We start from the raw sequence: 22,888 nt of genomic DNA on the forward strand, positions 1-22,888 counted from the left end.
TGTGTGTTACCAGCTAATCTCCGGCACCGTTGGCCCGGTCGCTGCGAAACTGTGCACACCCACTCCCTGGATGCCAATTCAGAACCTCTGCCCCACATTTTTCACATGGGCCTGTTATAGCGCCACCAGGAGGCCGATTTGTGCAAAACCCATTTTTTCCCATTACACCTACAGCTTTTAACCAAACGTCATGCAAATCGGTACACAGTATCTCTATAGTCATGTGATCAACCCGGATCTGTCCAATTTCCCATATTGCATCCTCATTGGCTAAGGTTGGCTTCCAAAGTTTGCAGGATTGGTCCGTTTTGAACAAACTGCCTCCAATCATGAACGCAGCTTGCCATTTCCATAAAATTGCACACTAAGAAGAAATGCCACCCTTTTCACATTGGCCTATTATAGCGCCACCAGGAGGCCACAATAACCTACCTGACCTGGCGGAGACCTGTGCTCCGAGGAGCACTTTTTCTAGTTCACTATTTATTTATCATGAATTAATAATGTTCATGTTAATTAATGATGAAATCACAATTACTTAACCAACATTAATATATCACTAGTTAAAGGTCACACGTGGTGTCTTTGAAGACTGCTTTTTTTCAGTGGCTTTTATGCCCAGGATGAGTGCTCATTGATTGCTGTGAGGCTGACGTGGGTTTCCCAAGTTGGACTGGCTCACTGGCTAGGCCCAGGGGGACATGATTTTCATCATTATAAGTTATGAACTTATTATTAGTTCATCTTTACGTTTAGTTCATAACAAGTTACTTAGTTTTGCATGTCAAAGTAAAGTCACGTGTGTGAACACACTCTGATTTATTTCTCCATTCACCATGGCTTCTGAGAGGAAACCAAACAAATGGAACAAACCACTATAACATAATAACAATAACAATAACATAACCACTAACTCAGCCACTTATCCTCAGTCGGGTCGCAACACAGATAGTCCATGAGCCAGACAAGATTTCATTATCGAAAGAGTGGGCAAAACCAAACCTATATTAAATTGTTCATAGGGTCAATACGAGTAAATAAATATATGATAACCTCTCCAGGAGTAGCTTTTTCATGGTTATGACACATTTTGTTATTTTCCCCATACGTACATGACAGGTGAAAAAAATGACAACATTTAAAAAAGAGTTATCATAATGAAACTTCCTGAGTTGATTACTTACATGAAGACAATGATTTATCGTATTACAAGTTTTCTGAAATGGTATATTTAAATATGCAAATTAGGCATTTAGTCCATGAGCCTGAGCCCCAATATTGAGCCAGATATTGAATATTCCATCGTTAAAAACCTTTGACTCCAACATCTTAACAAAATTAAATAAGTATGTTGACTCTGGCTTTGTCCAATGTTCCAATGTTGATTCAGGAAAGGTATGCAAATTTGGGCATATTTTCCTAATGCATAATTTGCATTATTTAAATATACGATTTCAGAAAACTTGTAATACGATAAATCATTGTCTTCATGTAAGTAATCAACTCAGGAAGTTTCATTATGATAACTCTTTTTTACATTTTGTAAATTTTTTCACCTGTGATGTACGTATGGGGAAAATAACAAAATGTATGATAACCATGAAAAAGCTACTCCTGTGGAAAGGTTATCATATATTTATTTACTCGTATTGACCCTATGAACAATTTAATATAGGTTTGGTTTTGCCCACTCTTTCGATAATCATTGCTCAATTTTGGGGCTCTGGCTCATTACCTAAGAGTGCTTGTTAGTGTTTGAGTGTGTGTTTATGAAAGCGATGCGGTTAGATTAGAACAATGGTGGAATAAGAACTCAGATGTTTTACTTCAAACAGTAAAAGTAGCATTACCATACAAATTTGCTGTTTCAAGGAGGCCTGTATTAAAAACTTGACTTGAGTAAAAGTACCAACATATTTGCACCCAAATATGCTTATAGTACCAAAGCAAAAGTACTAAATCTTTTAAAAATGTGTCTATTTTCTTTTCTATTTCTCAAAAATAGCTGATCTACAAGCTCACAGCTGTAAGTAAGCATGTAGATTGGCTATTTTAGAATAGCCAAAGTATAAACGATGAGGCTTAAATGGTTAATGCATGTTTTGTATTAATAATCTAAATCCGCAAAGCAACCAGTAACTAAAGATGTCAAATTACTGTGTTGGAGTAAAAAGAAATACTCAAGTAAGGTAAAAAAAAAAAAAAGTATACCCCAAATTTGCACTCAAGCACAGTAGGCTACTTGAGTAAAGGTACTTTTTCTTTCCACCACTGGATTAGAAACATGAGGAGGTGGGAGCAGCACAGACTGCCTGTTAGTGTTTGAAGACTTGTCTCGTTCAGTCTCAGTCAGTCAGACGCTGAGCTTTGTGCCAGAGGCTGGGGTCATCACCTGAAGGTGTCTTGTGCATCATGCCTTCCTACACGGTAACTGTCGCTACAGGGAATCAGTGGTTTGAAGGAACTGATGACTACATCTATATAACACTGCTTGGCACCGAGGGATGCAGCGACAGAACACTGCTGGACAAACCTCTGTACAATGTCTTCGAGAGGGGGGCGGTAAGTTGCCATGTTATGTTATGGAAGTGTGATGGTACAGTATGTTCATATGCCTCCCTTTGCTTAAGAAATGTAAAGCAAAAATGACGCTGGAATATTCACTATTTTATGTAGGATGATATATTAAAATGACATGGACATGCAGTATTTTGGATTGCAATGTTTTTAGTTTTTTCCCCCCAGCTTTTCAGCTTTAGTTACTTTAGTTACTGCAGATTTGGATCAAAAACATATATTAACCACGCAGCCCTATTTGTACTGTAGCTATTCTAAAATAGAGTAATATGAAGATGTATCATATTTCATGTTTCATATTCCATTCCGATTGGCTATAATTGACTTGCGAAGCCAATTATAGCCACTCTCATATGACTGTGGTCTTATGGGAGTGGGCAGTTTTGTGTGTGTGTGCGTGTGTGTGTGTGTGTGTGTGTGTGTGTGTGTGTGTGTGTGTGTGTGTGTGTGTGTGTGTGTGTGTGTGTGTGTGTGTGTGTGTGTGTGTGTGTGTGTGTGTGTGTGTGTGTGTGTGTGTGTGTGCGCGCGTGTGCATGTGCGTGTGTGTGTGTGTGTGTGTGTGAAGCAGGGAGTTGCTAAAAAAAAGCACTCTTGCTTACCTACCCTGGGTAAATAATCCTCTTGCACCTAAAAACAGTCTGTCCTTTTACCTTTTTTTGTCTCTTGGGAAAAGACAAATTACATTGATGTAATTTGTAAAGTTGTAAACTATTTGAAGACCTTTGCTTAAAATAATAATAATAATAATATGTTACACTGGGATATTCTCTATTGGTTGATACAGTAAAATAAATTGGACATGCAGGATGATAGATTGACATGTTTTTCAGTTTCGCAGAAGTGACAGTAGCCTCGAGGCAGGGAAAGAACAGGAAACAACAATGCTAATTGTTTGCATATGCTCACACACATTCCACAGCCCTCTGGTCTGGAATGTGTTGCTCAAGCCTGAAATGGAAAAAAAAACTCGTAAACTGAGTTTTGTAAATCAGATTTCAAAGTCCTTTAACCCAGTGGTTCTCAAAGTGGGGCCTGGGGACCCCAGGGGTCCTTGAGGTGGCCCCCAGCAAAATGAGTGAATATAGCATCAAAATCAGTTTAACCACTTTAACCCTATATATACTGTACATAGGCTATTTGAAAATCTACAATCTACAAACTTAGTAGCTTGTAGAGTGGCTATTTAAAAAAAAGAAAATGGGGTGAAATAGTGAAAATTTGGGAATATTTTTGAAATATTCTAACAACACAAATCGAATACAAGAAGACTCACCTCAAGACAAACTCACCTCAACTGAAAAAGGAATACTCACCTCGGGGGTAGGAACAGTCACCCCGGGGGGTGGGTAAACTCACCTCAGGACCTGAGAAAACTCACCTCGGAACACTCACCCCGGGGGTAGGAACACTCACCCCGGGGGTAGGAAAACTCACCCAGAAAAACTCAATGGTGTAATGTACAGTGAGTTTTTGTTTTGTGGGTGGGTTTAACCTTTCCCCTCTACACCAAGTCTGTATGTTTAAAAAAGGCACATCTACCGGCTTGTGAGCTTTCCTTTTTCACAGAATGCTTTCATAATGAGACACGTTTAATCCATACTGGATTAAATTCTGTCTTTGAAGGTATAGAATTACCAAATTATGTTGTTCAATGATATATTTGTGTTTAAAATACACACACACACACACACACACACACACACACACACACACACACACACACACACACACACACACACACACACACACACACACACACACACACACACACACACACACAAAGAGTAAGGCATCAAAATGTACCAAAAGTAATATTTCTAAAAACTAAAGTTCTCAAACAATGCATGTGTGCAATGCAATGTTCTATGCTGTTATCATTTATACCAGCAAAGTAGTAGGTAACTAAATATCCTAGGTAAAAATAGGGAAAAGTGTTTAATGCATGTTTTACAATAGTGAAATGTATATCTAATAGTAACTAAAGTTCAATAATGCTTACTATAGTGAAATGTATATCTAATAGTAACTAAAGTTCAATAATGCTTACAATAGTGAAATGTATATCTAATAGTAACTAAAGTAACTAAAGTTCAATAATGCTTACCAAAAGCTTTTCTCACAAATGTGTTCACACAGAAAACAAAACATTATACCTGTGTTTTACCTTCACTGGAGTTTTTCTTCATTTTTCTTTGTTAAGTAAGTATTTGTTTGCATTATACACATTGGAATGTTCACTTTTCTGATGAAATCTACCTTGTATTTAAAGCACTTTAATTAGCTAAATGTAATTTAACAACATACATTGACATTGGAATGTTCATTTCTCTGGGTTCCTACCTTTGTTTGTTTGTTTGTTTGTTTGATGGGGGCACAGGAGTGAAGGGGAGGAGGGGGGTTGACCACTTAACACTAATATCCCATTCCACTTAATGATTCATTGTTTGATATCTAATAGGTGGATGGGGCAAGGTGTGGAGCTGGAGACACATAGCAAATGACCATGCTATTTGCTATTTGCATTCCTTGTTCACTTTTCTGATGAAATCTACCTTTCATTCATTCTGTGAAAATGGAAAGCTCACATTATGAAAGCATTCTGTGAAAATGGAAAGCTCACAAGCCGGTAGATCTACCTTTTTACCTTTTCTGATGAAATCTACCTTGTATTTAAAGCACTATTTAAAGCACTTTATTAATTCTATACCTTCAAAGAAAGAATTTAATCCAGATATGGATTAATCCAGATATGGATTAAACATCATTATGAAAGCATTCTGTGAAAATGGAAAGCTCACATTATGAAAGCATTCTGTGAAAATGGAAAGCTCACAAGCCGGTAGATCTACCTTTTTTTAAACATTGGGGTGAGTATTCGTACCTCTGAGGTGAGTCTTCCGAGGTGAGTTTTCTCAGGTCATGGGGTGAGTGTTCCTACCCCCCGAAAATCTTGGGGGTGAGTATTCCTACCTCTGAGGTGAGTCTTCCGGGGTGAGTATTCCTACCTCTGAGGTGAGTTGGTTTTGAGGTGAGTCTTCTTGATACCCACAAATCTTGAATGGGGGTCCCTTGCACAAAATATTTTCAGATGGGGTCTGCGGCCAAATAAATATAAATTTGGGGGTCCTTGATATGTAAACGTTTGAGAACCACTGCTTTAAACCACATTCCTATATGTGATCAGTGCACTCCCTCAGTGAGCTCCATGTGAAGGAGCCCTGTGTGGGTGGCATCCTCTGCACCCCCCCCCCCCCCCCTTTTTGGGGGGGGGAATCTATTGTTTTTAGTGTTGTAGTTGATATGTAATGTATTGTCTGATATGATGAGCACAATAGAAACAAGCACCAGATGGGACATGCGGACACGATTTGTGGCATTTTAACAAAAAAACATTTTGTGAAAAACGGGCCCCTCCCGCAAACCTTTAAAGCCAACCATGGCCAAAGGAATGGCATTCAGAAAAATATGACAGATACGTTTAGATCAAGGTTTCCCAAACCTTTCAGGCCGTGACCCCCCCAAGATAATCATATTTTAACTGGGGACCCCCCCATCCTGACAAGTACTTGGAATTGTAGGCATTACATTTAGTTTTAGGTTCTACAGATAAATATTGTGAAAACAGCCGATCTATAAGCTCACAACGCCTAGTGCGAGGCGTTGTGAGCTTGTAGTTCTGCTATTTTCACAATGTTTGCCTCTTTCTTACGTAATGTTTGACAATTCGACCATTTTGGTATTAATAAGATCTTAACCCTTCCATTGTGTTAGGGTAATTTCACAATGTTTGCCTCTTTCTTATGTAATGTTTGACAATTCGACCATTTTGGTATTAATAAGATCTTAACCCTTCCATTGTGTTAGGGTAATTTTTGACCCGTTTTCAAGTTTAAATAGGTAAAAAGTACCCTTTACATTGGAACGAGGCTTCATGATATCCTCAGAAATAGCCATTTTAACGCAACAAAATTATTTATCATGATTTTTCTTCATTCTGATGGTCTCTATAAAAAAAAGTGACACTTGTGGTGTTAGGGTCCGAAATGACCCGGCAGAGAAGTGTGGCTCAAGTTCCCCCAAATTGTCAATATTCAATGTTTACATGTTTGAGAGTGAGAGAGACTAGTATTTGCTATCAGGAGTAAAATAAAGTTTGAGTTCATGAAAAATAATTACTTTTTACCTTCTATGGTAGGCCTATACGGATCAAAAATTACCCTAACACCATAGTGTCACTATTTTTAATAATACAAATTTTTAAAGTTAAAAAACGAAAACATGTATTTTTTAATATATATTTTTTGGAAGTGTGTCCTAATTATTATGATTAATTATTCTATTATTCTATTATAGCTAGATAACATCATATGAATGCATTACAAGTCAGCTATGAGGTGGGAGAAAAAAATGAATGATTTTTTATTTATTTTTTGTATTTTGGGCTGATTTAAATCACGGGTCAAATTTGACCCGTTAACACCACAAGTGGATGCAGTTTTCTAACAGAATGCAAGGGTTCAGAAATGTGCAGATACCCTGTACACACTTATACTGTATGTTGGTTTGTTTACTGTGGAGTGCTAAAACAATGTTACACTTTAAGCTATAATCATCTAGGGACCCCTCAAAATACTTTGGGGACACCCCGGGGGTCCTGACCCCTAGTTTGGGGTCCACTGGTCTAAATCACATGACTACAGAGATAATGTGTACCAATTTGGGTGAGTTTTGGACAACATCTGTAACACATCAGCTAAAAGTGTGTTTTGAAAAAGTCTGCCTGTTATAGCGTGTTGTGGATATCTGTGGCTGGGTTCTTCCTGCAGAGAACTGATTGAGAGTCGTGAGACAAAAATGTTGAATCTCAAGCGTGGCTTATTTATGCAATGCAGAGGTTAAGTCTACAGAGACAGAGCAAGCATGATACAGATTGTCTGCGGCTCATCTACCCTGACGTTGGGTTTTATACCGTCATTATCCCTCATCTTTCTCTTTCAATACATCTATAAATCATGTCCTGTTCTTAATGTAGCCCCCACAGTCAAATTAGGTTGGCTTGATAACACCATTCTTGAGATGGAGACATTTGTTATTTCCCGTAACAGGCTCTTGAGCGTGCCAATATTATGGAGCCTTACATAACCATTTGTGACATTTACTTGTGATATTCATACTGGAATACATTTTACTGCGCTAGATTACATTTTCTTCTAATACTCTCTCTTGCCATTTCATTGATGCCACTACAAGCGCCACCATGAGGAAGATTTTGAAAGATTTGGGGTGGAGGTTAAGTCTTACTGGGAGTGTGCGTGTCGATCGGTGCAGCGGTGCCCGAGATAAGTTGCTCACAGACAGATAGACATACAGGTGGACAGACGCACACACTCACGGCACCGGAAACATAATCCCCGCCTCTGGCCGTTCGGGCCTGCCGTGGATAGAAGAAAAAAACAAAACATCACATTTAAGTAAAAAATGCAAACAAAGTAAATGTAACTCAGTGTATTCTTTATGTACCGTTTGGCCAATGCCTGTGCGCAGGTGGACTCGTATGATCTGGACGTACGGGAGAACCTGGGTGACATTGAGATGGTGAAGATTGAGAAGAAGAAGTACTGGGTGCAGGATGACTGGTACTGCAGGTACATCACGGTGAAGACCCCGGCTGAGGAGTGCGTGGAGTTTCCCTGCTTCCGCTGGCTGGTGGGCGACAAGGAAGTAGTTCTCCGTGATGGACGAGGTAGTCCTTAAGTCATGTCTGCATACCTGACTGTATGCCTGTCTTTAGGTCCATGCCTAACAGGCCCCCCTCCTATAGGGCCATTTTACCATGGTACCCCCTATGGCCACAGTAGTGTTTGTGTGCCCACCGGTACAAACAATAGAAACGAAATGTAAATCGTGCGTTATTGCAGAGACCAGTTAAGACAATGTCCATGATAAGCGCCGGTCACACCAGCGGGGGTGGGGGGCTAATGCAAATAATCAGAGTCAGATTATCTATAGCCTTGCATGTGTATTTCAGCACCACAGAGATCTCTGTCTCTCTCCCCCTCCGTGTGGGCTCTGACACAACTGGGTTGAGCAGTACGTGTTTGGTGTCACTGTTTTGTTATTGTTTATCAGTGTGGACTGGACACTCACGTAATTATCTCAAGCAATTATCTCACGCAATTATCACACATAATTATAGTTACTGTATTGTGCTTGGTGTGAATGGCCCTTTATACATGAAAGTGTCCCGTTTTAAACTTTTCTGTAGGTCATGCCGGTCTCTGGCTGCAGCTTGTATTTCAATCTGGCTGCAGCAGATTAAAATACATACATACACTGTCTGAAATGTTTTATATACTAGTCTAAACATGTGTTTGTTATCTGTGTTTTAGCACGTTTGCCACAGGACGATAACACAACACAGGGAAAGCAACACCGGCATAAGGAAGTGGAATGGAGGCGAAAAGTGTACAGGCAAGATCCACGTTTACTTTCCAAAGAACTTGAATCCAGGAAAGTGGTTGAAGTGCTCCTTTAACGCTTTAGTTACAATGTTCAGCACCAAACTGCTCCTTTAATCCTACTAGATGGAGTGAGTGGCAACCAGGCTTCCCTATGAGCATTGATGCTAAAGAGTACAGTGACCTGCCTCGGGACATCCAGTTCAACAGTGACAAAGACGTGGACTTCAAACTGAACTACAGTAAAGCGTACGTACTGCCTTCATCACTCTGCTAGCTGAACTGAAACGTGAGCAGACCAAAGAACGGTAGCTGGCACCTTTGAACACTGTTGATACTGGAGCCCGACTGATACCCGATTTGTGGGTCCTATGACAATCCCGACTTTATTGGAAAGTCCTAGTACTAGTCCTACTACTACAACGAAATCTATTGTAATCAATTAGAAAAACTTCAAATTGATTTAAGTTTTTCAAATGATTTCCAGCTTATGGATTGTGCTTGTGCAAACTCATTTACATTTGATTCCTGCTTCCAATCTGTACACTGCACTGTACTGCTATACTGATTCACATTCAGTTTTAGTTTTGTCAATTAGATGCAGGTACATGCATGTGAAAATCTTAAACTGGAAAGCTCCACTACATAAAAACAAACAACAGCTTAAAAAGGATTATAGAAAAAGACACAACCTAAAAGCACACAATAAAAGCAGTAAAACCAAAGTGCATGTGTGAACGAGTGTAATTGCACAGTCGTTTTTTCCTTTTGTTTAATAATCTGGGGGGAAAAAACTGTTCCTTTGAGGATCTTGTACTCCTTTACCCTCTGGGACTGCAGAGGGGAGAACACGCTTTTGTGTGGGTGGGTGGGATCCTTAATGATCCTCAGGGATCTACTGAGGCGGTGCTGGGTGTAGAGGTCCTCCAGACCAGACGCGTCGCTAGGTCTCTACTAGGTCGGGGGCTTAGCCCCGCAGGCAACGGGCACATGCATGCGTTTTTTTTCGCGGATTTCGGTGCTTTTTTCCCCGTTTTTTGTTACTTTATTTCGGTGTTAGGGGTAGGGTTAGGTTAGGGTGATAGATATATAATTAAAAAAAAATAAAAAACTTTGAATTTTTTTTTTTTTTATTTTTTTTTATTGGTGGCTTTGGATAAAACATTGGTGGCTATAGCCACCGAAGCCCACCCCTAACGACGCCACTGCTCCAGACTATAGGCAGCTCACACCCGGTGTTGTGTTGTTTTCGACAGTGAGAACTAACCTCTGTCTGTGTGCGCGCCTGCCTGCCTGCCTGCCTGCCTGCCTGCCTGCCTGCCTGCCTGCCTGCCTGTCTGTCTGTCTGTCTGTCTGTCTGGGGTTAATCTCACAAACCGCCGGGCCGATCAGCGTCAAATTTTGTATGGATACAGAATTACCCCCACTCCATTTTCCCATATAGTGTTACTTTTTTTAAATTAAATTAAACTTTTATTTTTTTAATGGAAGTTAATGGGGCTCTGATCAGGCTGAAACCATGCCAAAATTTGGATATTCAATGACATCATACTGTACGTGACTGATGTCACAGGCTGATGAAGTCCAAGATCCACATGTGAATCCCAAGACCCACATATGTTTTTCAGCCTATTAACGACTTAAGCCACTTGAATAACTTCACACATTTTAACCACATTCAGAAATGTTCAAATTGAAAATAGCACATCTGCAGGCTCACAATGTGTGGAAATCTCACTATTTAGGAATAACACTCTCAGAGTTAACCCATTAAGAGCCGATTCTACAAATGCCTTCTAAATCAGTAGTTCTCACACTTTCACAATGTTTTAAAAATGTTCAAAAATACACACACACAAATAGTACAAGCTCGCAGGGTGGCACGAAGTGTAGAAATGGGGGTCTGTGGCCTATCCATATCAAACTGGGGGTCCTTGGAATTCAAAAGGTTGAGGATCACTGTACGAAGTGTTTAATGTGATGATGATGATGATTATGATGACATCCATTCTTCCTTACAGAATAGAGAACCTGTTTCTGAACCAGTTCATAGACATGTTCCAGTCCTCCTGGGACGACTTCACTGATTTTGAACACATCTTTGTGAGAATCAAAAACACGATCTCAGGTCAGACTCTGATCTTTATAAATCACACTTAATCTCAAAACTGAATAGGTATTTCGCTAATGCCATTCTTTAGATTTCTACATGCTGCTATATCTACAGTTTACAGCATTTAGCAGATGCTCTGGTCCAGAGAGACTTAAAGTGCACGTTTCAGATTAGAATAAGCAGAGTAAGCTTGAACTCTACAAACAACAGGGTAAATACTCACATAAATAGAGTGCAGAGGGAACAATGTTGTGCCTCAGATAAAGTAGGATACCAGGTAACCATCAAACCTATAGCATCTGCCTTGGAAAGCCTCGTCAGATTTGGCTTCACAGTTTGGTTTGGTAATCGCTCAGTGCAACTGAGGTCCAAATTCCAACTGATGCAGACTGCACTGCAGGGAAGAGTGTAAGACAGCTCCCAGTAGCAGGCTTACATTAAGACAAGCTAAAAAAAATAGAGATGTACATCATACAGAGGTTCTGTATGATGGGTGTGATCTGATGCCCTCTGGTATAAGGTGCAGGGTAGGTATACCCAAAAGCGGCTTAAATAGAATGAAATACTCATTGGTACCTGTGTTAATTAAACTGTTAAACGATGCTTTGAAATAGGACTGATTGTACAAGGTTTGTGGGGCTGCAGCAGGGGTGGCAGGCCAAGCAAAATTTCCCATTGTGGACAATAAAGTTTACCTTACCTTACCTTACCTTGCCTTGCCTTACCTTACCTTACCTTACCTTACGTAACCGTAATTGTAACCAACATACAAAAACATGCAGCATAGAAAAAAGTAGCATCTGTCAAAAGGTGACAAAGGTCTATTCTATTCTGTTGTTGTATGTGCAGAGTACGTGATGGAACACTGGAAGGAGGACTCGCTGTTTGGTTACCAGTTCCTGAATGGTTGTAACCCAGTAGTGATCCAAAAATGCCTCAAGCTCCCAGACAAGTTCCCCGTCAGCCATGAGATGGTGACTGCATGTCTGGAGAGAAACATGACTCTGGAGCAGGAGATAGAGGTACAGTAGGCTACAACTCTCTATTCAGATCTCTTTCACTCATTTTGATATCTATAATTCTTTCTGAGGTGAAAGCACGCGCACGCACGCGCACGCGCACACACAATTTTAAAGAATTGTATGAAGGGAAAATCCAGAAATTCTAAATTGCCACCATTTGCCCTAGTGGCAATATTCTCGAAAACCGAACACTGTTTTAAGTTGACATTTGGCAGGTGTATTGCTCAGGACCCCTAGGAAGTGCAGTGTAAAATTGTTGGGATGAATGGTTCTTGAGTGGTTCTTCAATTACTTGCAGTAATAACCCCTGGAAATAGATCATTGCAGACAATCCTGGATGCAGATCCCAATTTGCAGTTTTCTTCGATATGATGAATGCTCAGACTAGGTCCATCATCTCCATGTCCTGTAGCCAAACTGCAGCTGTTCGTTCAGTCATCTACCATGGTGGTATTTTCTGCATACAAATGCTGGGTTATGACCTGGAGTATTTTACAAGTGTTAGGGTTTCCCTCCTACAATAGGAGGGTTTTATGACCAATAAAAACTATGACACATTACTATTGCAATTTATCCTTGGTTAGGCCCTTTTGAACTTAGATTGACTGCAGCTGCACTAATTCAATACAGCTGCCCTGTGACGAGGATGAAGATGACGTACTGCTGAATTGCATGCACATATTTAATTTATTAACTTGATCAGCAGTTATGTGATGATGTGATCATAAGATGTCCTTTTGATTTTGTTTTTGCTTCGAGGGAGAAACAATACAGCATGGCCAAATCTAACAAGACTCAAAACATATCGTCTCTGACAGGTGGAAACCTCATATGTCCAAAACTGTTAATTTCAGGATTTAAATTCAAAAACATCAAAAGTAGCAGATCTACAAGCTTGAAACGCGTCGCTTCGCGCCGCGTTTCGAGCTTGCAGATCTGCCACTTTTGATGCTTTCATGTAACATTGATCAAGTAGGGCATTCATTTACAAAAAAACACAAAAAGTTTGAATATGGAGATAAGACGTTTCTGCCCGACAGCGACGATTTTTGGAACACACACAAACTATTTAAAGTATGTTTTCAGGCAGGTAACATCTACATAGCAGACTATGAGATGTTAGAAGACATCAGTGCAAACAGCACAGACCCAGACACCCAGCAGTACCTGTCAGCTCCCATCTGTCTGCTCTACAGGAACGCTCACAACAACATGATGCCGCTGGCCATACAGGTGGGTGCTATACGTCAGTCACCGGTGTTCTTAGCATGGCATTCCTGGGGCAGCTGCACACTGCCACACATCCTCCGATTTTCTACTCGTTCTTTTAACCACCTTAACCCGCGTGGTTGAGCGGAGTGCATTGTCCGTTTGCGCGACGCGCTGGGAGCTTGTCCATCTGCTATTTTTCGGATGCTGGGGTTTAAGTGGTTAAAGTAAGGGTGAATTAAGAAGTGCATTTCTGCCTTAGGGGGCCATGTTTTTTGTTTTTCAATTACTTTTATTTCATGATTATTTCCTTAAATAAAAATAAAATCTAAGATAAATAACAAAGAAAGTAACTGAAAAACATTAGAAGTCACCAGAACCAGGACCATGTGTTTTCAATGAGCCTAGCATGGTTCAGATGGAGTTTGACGTTAAATTGGCTTATATTCACCTGTTTAACTAGGCTTTTCACTTCCTGTGTGTGTTCCACTTCCTGTCGATTTGATCCAATGAAATCCAATGAAACTGGTCAGATGACTAATGATATCCAATGAAATCCGACAGGAAGTGGAAAACACACAGCCTAGGAAACAGGTGAATACAGTAGGAGGTGGACGTGTCTGATAAAACTGTGATGAACAAAAAAAAGAAGAAGTGGCCTTGACGAGTTCCTTTGTATCGGAGGCAGGTGGTTGTGTTTGCTCTCCCTAGGACCAACTGTAGGAGTTAGAAATGACAAAGGGACCAGAATACATGGGGACTTAGGAATTGGCGTAATGACTAAATTGAAAATAAACTAACATTGTACTTCCCCTCCATTTGCAAATGTTGCCTTTGTCAAAATGTCTGTTCCCCTGCCACCATCCACAAATTACTAGCGTAAACAAATTTTAAAAAAATGCGTGCCAATTGGATAATCCTCTCTGTCTGGGAGACATATGATCTAGTTTTGCAATCACTCTATTACTGGGGGTTGGGAGAAGAACAAACATTTGCATTTAAAGTCATTCATTGATTTCTAGTCAGTTTCACATTAGATGATTGTGTCCAAATTTATGAGCCGAGGATGGTTTTGTTTGTGCAGTGATAACGTTACAACTCTATTGAAAATATTGTCAAAATATTGTGTTCTCTGTACTCTGCCATCTGCTTGTCTCAGAGACTGAATGACAATGTTTTAACAGGGGACTCAAATTATGGTTAAAATCAAAGCAACAGTGCACACAATATTAAATGATCATCCCCTCAACCATCACTAATCATGCCATCCGGACGGAAATACAGAACTTTGAAATGGCAAAACGTTTGTTTTAGTAGGAGTTTTAATAATAGTAATAATAACAATAATAATACATTTTATTTATAACGCACTTGGAAATCCCAAAGTGCTACAGGGTTTTACAAATAAATGAAAAATAGATAAATAATAAAAGCAGGGCAAAACCAACTAAAAAAGAATTCAGCAAAAAGAAGACCCTTTCTTGGGGTGGAGGGGGGGGGGACTAAATAAAATACCTAAGAAAAAGCTCTGATAAAAAGGTATGTTTTGAGTCCACTCAGCCATTGCTCCACTAAACTAACTGCCTTACTGATATTGGTTTGTGTATCCTGGGGACTTTATGTATTGTCTTGGTGTTGTGTTGTATTGTGTTATGTTGTTGTGTTTCTTTCTGTTGAACAGACTGTGAAATAGAATATCTCTATGGGACAATAAAAACAGATTATGATTATGGCATAAATAGATGTTGACTGGTTTATTGGTATGATTATGCTGCCTTTGTTTTAAAGTTTATGTATTGAGTCTGCTTTTGAATATAGTGATCCCTGTATTTGATTGTTTTTTAGATTATAGAGTTATTCTGCTGAGAAAAGCCTCCTGTGGACAATTAGCACTTGTGCTAGAACACTCAAGCAATGCATCTGGTCTGTCCAGTGTAATTATGATGTCCATGTCAAACAAAAAAAAACATAACATAACATAATAACATCTTAGTTTTTTTTCCTCTATTTTCATTTTCTCCACCATCGTATCCCTCTGCCATCGCTCAGCTGGGACAGACACCAGGGGAGGACAATCCCATGTTCCTGCCCAGTGATGCTCAGTATGACTGGCTGCTGGCTAAGATGTGGGTCCGCTCCTCCGACTTCCAGATCCACCAGAACGTCACGCACCTGCTGAGGACCCACCTCATCTCTGAGGTGTTTGCTATCGCCCTCTACAGGCAGCTTCCTGCGGTGCACCCTGTCTATAAAGTAAGGATGTTCCCCCTTGGATTCATCTCATTCTGCATAGATACATATTTGTTTGTTTGGTTGGTTGATTGATTGATTCATTGATTGATTGATTGATTGATTGATTGATTGATTGCCTTCTTCTAGCTACTTATCCCACACTTTCGTTTCACCATCGCCATCAACACCAAGGCCAGAGAGCAGCTCATCGGTGAGGATGGCATTTTTGACAAGGTGAGCAAATGTACAATTCAAGAGATAACGTCTCCCTTATGGAGACGACGAGAAATAATTATTTAATAATGTTGGTTGTCTTTGTTAAGGTCAATTGATTTTTAGCTTAGCATCAGGGCTCTGAGGATAGCTACTTTGATCCCCCAAAACATATTCTGTTAAACTGCAGAATTTAAGTGGAACCTTCATGAACTCCATACAAATCTCCTGCTGATTTGTGTTGACCCATTGGCCTTTCCTCTACCACGACCATTAGGCCAGAATTTACACTTGCACAAAATGTGTCAAGATTTCAAAAACATCAGATCTACAAGCTCAAAATCAAATGGCAGTGTGCCATGAAACTCAGTGGCACTCAATGAGCATGCTCCCAGACAGTATTTTGATTACACAATGTACTTTCCTCTACTGCCACCCTGAGGCCAGAATGTCCTATTGCACACACTAAATCTCAAAATCGAACAAGATTGCCATGAAACTTTCTGATCGCAGTCATGTTCCCTTCCCAGATAGATGAACCCATGTACGTGACCCATGATGATCTATCACTTTCAGACCAAAATATCAGATCTCATAATCTAACTGGCAGTTTCTAGGATGAACGCCCTGACTTCTCTGACTCCATGGCGTTTTCTCTAGTGCCTCACTAGTGGTTCACATCTCAAGGCACAAAACAACATGGCAACGTCTACTCTGATGGTATTGATCTTGATGTCTGTTAACCCAGTGATTCTCAAAGTGGGGTCCAGGGACCCCTGGACTTGGACCCAGTTTCCCCAGCAAAATGTGTTAATATAGCGTCAAAATCAGTTTAGCCACTTTAACTTTAAATTTGAAAGTAGCCGATGTAGGCTACAAGCTCACAACGCATCGTATTGCGCTGTGAGCTTGTAGATCTGCTGTTTTTAAAACATCTTGAAATATTGTGAACAATTTGGAATATTTTAACAACGCAAATCTTGTATGGGGGCCCCTGGCACAAAATAATTTCAGATGAGGTCCGCGGATAAATACGTATTAATTTGGGGGTCCTTGGAATAAAAACGTTTGTTGGCGGGACGATGAGTGAAATATTGAATCACGTCTATATCCTCCTGTTTTCTCACCTAGGCAAATGGCACTGGCGGAGGCGGCCATATTCAACTGATCCGGAAGGGAATGACGTCATTATCTTTTAGATCGCTGTGCTTCCCCGACGGCATCAAAGCCCGCGGCATGGACAACACAGAGGAGCTGCCTACCTACTTCTACAGAGACGATGGCTACAGAGTGTGGGAAGCTATTAAGAGGTGTGACCAATAGGCTCTATTCATAGCAGCCATATTATGAAGACATTATGACAGGTGTTACCAATGATACTAATGAAGGCTCTGTTCCATTAAGTGTAGCACAGTGGTTTCCACGAGCCCCATAACTCTGAGAGTGTACAAATGGAACCAAATGGACCCTTACGGGTCCATTTGGTTCCATTTGTACACTCTCAGAGTTACACACCTGTAAGGGGCCATTTGGAAGCCCATGAGGGTCCCTGGACCCCAACTGTAGACCCACAGGTGTAACAGAGTGTTTCCAGTGGGCCAACATGCACAATATCAACACCCTGACTCTGTTTGACCAGAATGGAACAGAGCCTACATTATATCATTGGTAACACCTGTGAATGTCTTCATAATATGGCTGCTGTGAATAGAGCCTATTACACCTTCATATCGTCGCTGTCGGGTAGAAACCAAAACCGTTCATTTTCAACTTAAGAAATAGGAGAAAATTCATCCAGTGCAGTTGATTTGATTTCATTTGATTTCATTATAATAAAGTGCTTGTAGATTTGTTATTTGTGTTGCTTTTGCATACGACGAAGTAGTGCATTCATTAAAGAATAAAAACATCACAAGTTGTGGAGAATATCGAGATACAAGGTTTAAGCACGGAGAAACACAGAGGAAAAGAATGCTATAGACCAGTGATTCTCAAAGTGACTTCCAAGAGTCCTTGAGGGGGTTTCTGTGCATGGGGTTCAGAGGGTGCCCAGCAAAATGTGTTTTTATAGCCTATTATAATACTGTAGCATCAAAGTCAGTTTAACCACTTTAATCCTGTTTTTTATACGGTTATTCTAAATAACCAAATTTGTAGATCTGCTATTTTCGAGAATCTTGAAGAATTGTGAAGAATTTGGAATATACACACATATATATTTACTCAAATATTCTGTCATGGGGTCCCTGGCACAACATCTTTCCGATGGGGGTCAAATACATTGCCAAATACATATCAATTTGGGGGTCCTTGACATGAAAATGTTTGACAACCACTGTTATAGAGAATGTGACAGTATTATTTTGTTGTTGTCCTCTTGCAGCTTTGTGTCAGCTGTGGTGAACATCTACTACTGCAGTGATGAAACAGTGCAGGGAGACGAGGAGATACAGGCCTTTGTTAAAGACGTGGTCAGCTGTGGCCTGCAGGACTTCCACTACTGTGGTGGGTGCATGTGTGTGTGTGTGTGTGTGTGTGTGTGTGTGTGTGTGTGTGTGTGTGTGTGTGTGTGTGTGTGTGTGTGTGTGTGTGTGTGTGTGTGTGTGTGTGTGTGTGTGTGCGTGTGCGTGCGCTCGTGCGTGTGCGCTTGTGCGCGTGCGTGTTCAAAGCCTGTAGCATTCCACTTTCAATATGTCATTGGTTTGTTTGACAATGGTGTGTACTGTACAGGGAGGACAGACTGGAAATGTACTGTAGGAAACAGATCTTCATAAGATAGCTCATCATATTCAAACCCATTTGGTCCTACTAGCATACTACAGTATAATTCAAACCCATTAACTCCTACTGCTAGCACACGTCTGTCTGCCCGTCTTTAATTTAATGCCTTTCCTTTTAACACATTTTTCTGACTTGCACTGGGCAATCGGCCGGTCAGTCATTACAGTCAATGTCTGAATGATGCAACGATGCAAGCCCACATCTCTCATTTGTTTCTGCCAATGTGTAGAGTTTCCCAAGTCGTTGAAGACACGTGAGGAGCTCACAGAGTATGTGACAGTGGCCATCTTCACAGCGTCAGCCCAGCACTCAGCCATCAACTCTGGACAGGTGAGTTCTTTACAAGAAAGCGGAAAGTCATATGAGCTCATACAAACACCTTTTTTACCATAGCAACCTGTCAATTCAAACAGAAGTGTTACATTAGATGGACTGCAAGAATGGTAATGATCAGGTTAAGAAGCTGCTACTTTTTGGTTCACCAGAGACTGTAAGTAAAACATACTTTTCTATTTACAATCCTTAAGCTCACAACGCTTCACGATGCGAACTTGTAGATCAGCCATTTTCATAATGATTTTTTTTTGTTAGGGTCCCAGCGAGGCACCAATTTTGGGTATCGAGCTTAAAAGGTTTGGGAACCCCTGCTAGTAGCAGGGAGTATAGGCAGTGATACATTCCCTGTGTGTGCTTCAGTATGACTGGTGCTCCTGGATCCCCAACGCCCCCTCCACCATGCGTAAGCCCCCTCCCATGAAGAAGGGGGTGGCAGACGTGAAGCTAATCATGGATAGCCTGCCAGACCGCGGGCGCTCCTGCTGGCACCTGGGGGCCATCTGGGCCCTCACGCAGTACCAGGACAATGAGGTATACTAAACGTATTGTACATACACTATTAGCACAGTTGTTCTATGACATCTTCACTTTGTGCCGCTCTGCAAGCTTGCATATCTGCTATTTTTGTCTCCGCCAGGAGACTATGTTTTCGTTCTCGTCCTTCCGTGTGTCCACCAAGCTAACATTGGTCAAGCTTCACGTGACACGTGACAATATGTTGAAAGGGTGTGCTTTGATTGGCTAGCGAGACGCATGATGAAAGAGAGTCCGATAAATAGGTGTGTCACTTCAAAAGATCATTTATATCTTTTGAAGTGAGGTAAGACAGGATTGATCAGGAACAGTACTGGCGGAGACCTGTGCTCCGATGAGCACATTTTCTAGTTTTTATTCAAAATGTTTGGAACATTTTGAATTCATGTTATTTATTGTTTTTACACAAATCTTCTCCTCTGGGTGTCCCTGGCACAAGGCTTTTTCAGATGGGAGATTTGCACAAAAAAGTTTGAGAACTGCTGGCCTAAAATAAGGTCAATTTGTGGTTTATCCCTCAGCTGTATCTAGGCATGTACCCCGATGAGCACTTCATTGAGAAGCCAGTGAAGCAGGCCATGGACACCTTCAGGAAGGAGCTAGCGGACATCGGTTGTGGCATCACACAAAGGAATGAGGGAAAGAGTATGCCCTTCAACTATCTCTCCCCTGATCAAATCCCCAACAGTGTTGCTCTGTGAGGGATGATTATTGGGTCCCATCTACGTCCTGAGAAACCTCTTCTCTCCATATTCTAATTGTTTGTGTTTTTTCATAAATGAATGCGGTACTTGATCATACTACAGCGTCACACAAAAGTATCCGCAAGCTCGAAATGCAGCACGAAGCGTCACTTTTTGAGCTTGTAGATCTGCTACTTTTTTATTTTCATTATTTGAATCCTGTAGAGGAGGGGTGTTTGTTCCTGTTATTTTGCATTTTTCTTGAAATTTTGCCTGAAATATGTAGTGAATTGTATGTATTGAAAATTATTTGGAAAAACATTGATGTGGGTGTGGAGAGTTCAGGTTTGCATGGGGCTTGAAGGTGACAACACCAGGGAAGAGCTGCCGGGCCTTTAGACAGCCTGCGTTTTGGTTAGTTGTTTTTCCTTATAGTTTAGCCATCAAGTGTTTATTCCTTATTTCCTATTTTTTGGAACTTTTGAGCTTTTGGTCAGTCTTATTGTTTACTTTTGTATATTTTTTTGACAGCTTGCATGTTAATAATCCCAAATAAAATACCCCAAAACTGTATTTATGGACTTGTTGGAGCCTTGAGTCATCGGCCAACCATTCACACTATACATTCACAAAATAAAGTTCACAAAGTGTGTGTGTGTGTGTGTGTGTGTGTGTGTGTGTGTGTGTGTGTGTGTGTGTGTGTGTGTGTGTGTGTGTGTGTGTGTGTGTGTGTGTGTGTGTGTGCGCGTGCGTGCGTGTCACCAGCATATCTTGAGAACTTCCCAAACGATCAACTTTAAACTCGGCATGCATAACGCTGAGGACTCGAGGGAGTCATGAGCTGAGTGGGAAGTCGGTTGGATCGGCGGATATATATATACCCCATATATATGGGGTCAGAGTACTGACGTCATAGACTGGCCTGTACTCCATATTTGGGCATGCATCACACAGAACTCCATACATGGGCATAAAAGGGACACAGACAGATTCAGAAATCTCCATATATGGGCATAAAAGGGACACAGACAGACAGATGGTACTCTGGCAATGGATACAACAGGTATTGCATACAGTAAGTGAATGGGGCATGCATTCCCAACATTGATTGATTGATAGAATACTTTATTAACATGATTATTAACAGTACAGGTAGTACAGTCAAGGTTATTCTAAAAGGATAACACAAAAATGTTTCCATGGTGGTCCATTGTATCTATAAGACCATAACTGGGTTATCTGCAAATATGGAGATCGAGGCCAGTAGTAAGAAAGTGGCAAGTTCAGGACATTCACACACGAACTGCACTGTGTGGTACATCAGACCAGAGCTCTGCTCAGTCTATAAAAGGTGTGACGTTGCCTGTGGAATGCAATACAGTGGCTTTGAGAAATTGTCTTAGGGACAGTGAGAGAATGATAGAGACAGAGACGAAGACAGATAGACCAGAAAGCAATGGATAGATCACCTCAGAAGCCTGTCAGCAAAACACCAACACCAGCTATATTACCAGCCAGAAACAAGGTGACGACACAGATGAACCAACATCTCAGAGTCATCAACAGTTTAGCAAGCTTTTAGCTCAACCAAGAGAAGTCAAAACACCTCAGATGACGTTCACAGGAAAGACAATTCACATATGTAAACAGTGTGAGAAGAGTTTCAGTCAGTTAAGTTTCCTAGAGAGACACCAGCGTATCCACACTGGTGAAAAGCCTTTCCATTGTCAACTGTGTGACAAAGATTTCAGTATGTTACATACTCTGAAGGCACACCAGCGTCTCCACACTGGAGAAAAACCTTTCCATTGTAAACAGTGTGGCAAGAGTTTTAATGAGTCAGGTAATCTGAAGGCACACCAGCGTATCCACACTGGAGAAAAACCTTTACACTGCAAACGGTGTGACAAGAGTTTCATGCAGTCGTGGGACCTGACAAGACACCAGCGTTTCCACACTGGAGAAAGACCGTACTGCTGTAAACAGTGTGGCAAGTGTTTCATTCAGTCGTGTGACCTGACGAGACACCATCGTTTCCACACAGGAGAAAAACCTTTCTACTGTAAACAATGTTCCAAGAGTTTCAGTTATTTAAGTTCTCTTGAGACACACCTGCGTATCCACACTGGAGAAAAACGTTTCCACTGTAAACAATGTGACAAGAGTTGACACTTGAGCGTTTATTGAAGGAGCGAGTCCCAATTTTCCTAGACTCAGGTCATACACTCCACTGTGTGTTATCCCTCCTTCATAACACACAGAGAGGAGTCACAACGATGGGACTGCAGTTCACACCTCAGTGATGGAATTTAGCTTAGTTGAGCAGCCTCAGACTCAGATGAATGACACACCATGTCTAGAGATGTATGCTTGGCTTTACGGCGCATCAACACACGCAAGGCAGCAAGCGGGTGTTTTCACAGATATTGTCTACCAATCCCTCCGTGAGGGCAAAGTCCCATCATGCTTCAAAACAGCAACCATCATCCCGATCCCGAAAAAGAGCAAAGTAACCGGATTAAACGACTTGAGGCCTGTAGCACTCACACCCATATGAGCAAATGCTTTGAGAAACGAGTGCAAGTGGCAACATGTTGATCATCTCAGAGAGATGATCACCATGATATGCGTTTTGGTAAATTATGGTCCCATTTATTTTAAAATGAAGGGTATGTTTCTAGTGTTTACTGGTTCTACCGAGTGAAGGCCTGTCCTCGCTGCGGTTTCAGC

General features: G+C 41.0%; 1 protein-coding gene across 1 annotated transcript; it reads left to right on the forward strand.

The window, feature by feature from the left end:
• The first annotated feature begins 2,300 nt into the window (after nt 1-2,300).
• Nucleotides 2,301-20,734, forward strand: LOC311059648 (polyunsaturated fatty acid 5-lipoxygenase-like). The gene is made up of 14 exons (XM_084077662.1): nt 2,301-2,562; nt 8,122-8,320; nt 8,967-9,048; nt 9,162-9,284; nt 11,057-11,163; nt 11,998-12,170; nt 13,257-13,403; nt 15,429-15,632; nt 15,759-15,845; nt 16,956-17,134; nt 18,208-18,329; nt 18,835-18,935; nt 19,302-19,472; nt 19,997-20,734. The coding sequence occupies exons 1-14, from the start codon at nt 2,413-2,415 to the stop codon at nt 20,174-20,176; spliced, it is 2,025 nt and encodes a 674-aa protein (XP_083933788.1). The 5' UTR covers nt 2,301-2,412; the 3' UTR covers nt 20,177-20,734.
• Nucleotides 20,735-22,888: the final 2,154 nt, after the last annotated feature.

The sequence above is a fragment of the Gymnoscopelus microlampas genome, assembly GCF_963454915.1.
Source record: "Gymnoscopelus microlampas genome assembly, chromosome: 2".
NCBI classification, from domain to species: Eukaryota; Metazoa; Chordata; class Actinopteri; order Myctophiformes; family Myctophidae; genus Gymnoscopelus; species Gymnoscopelus microlampas.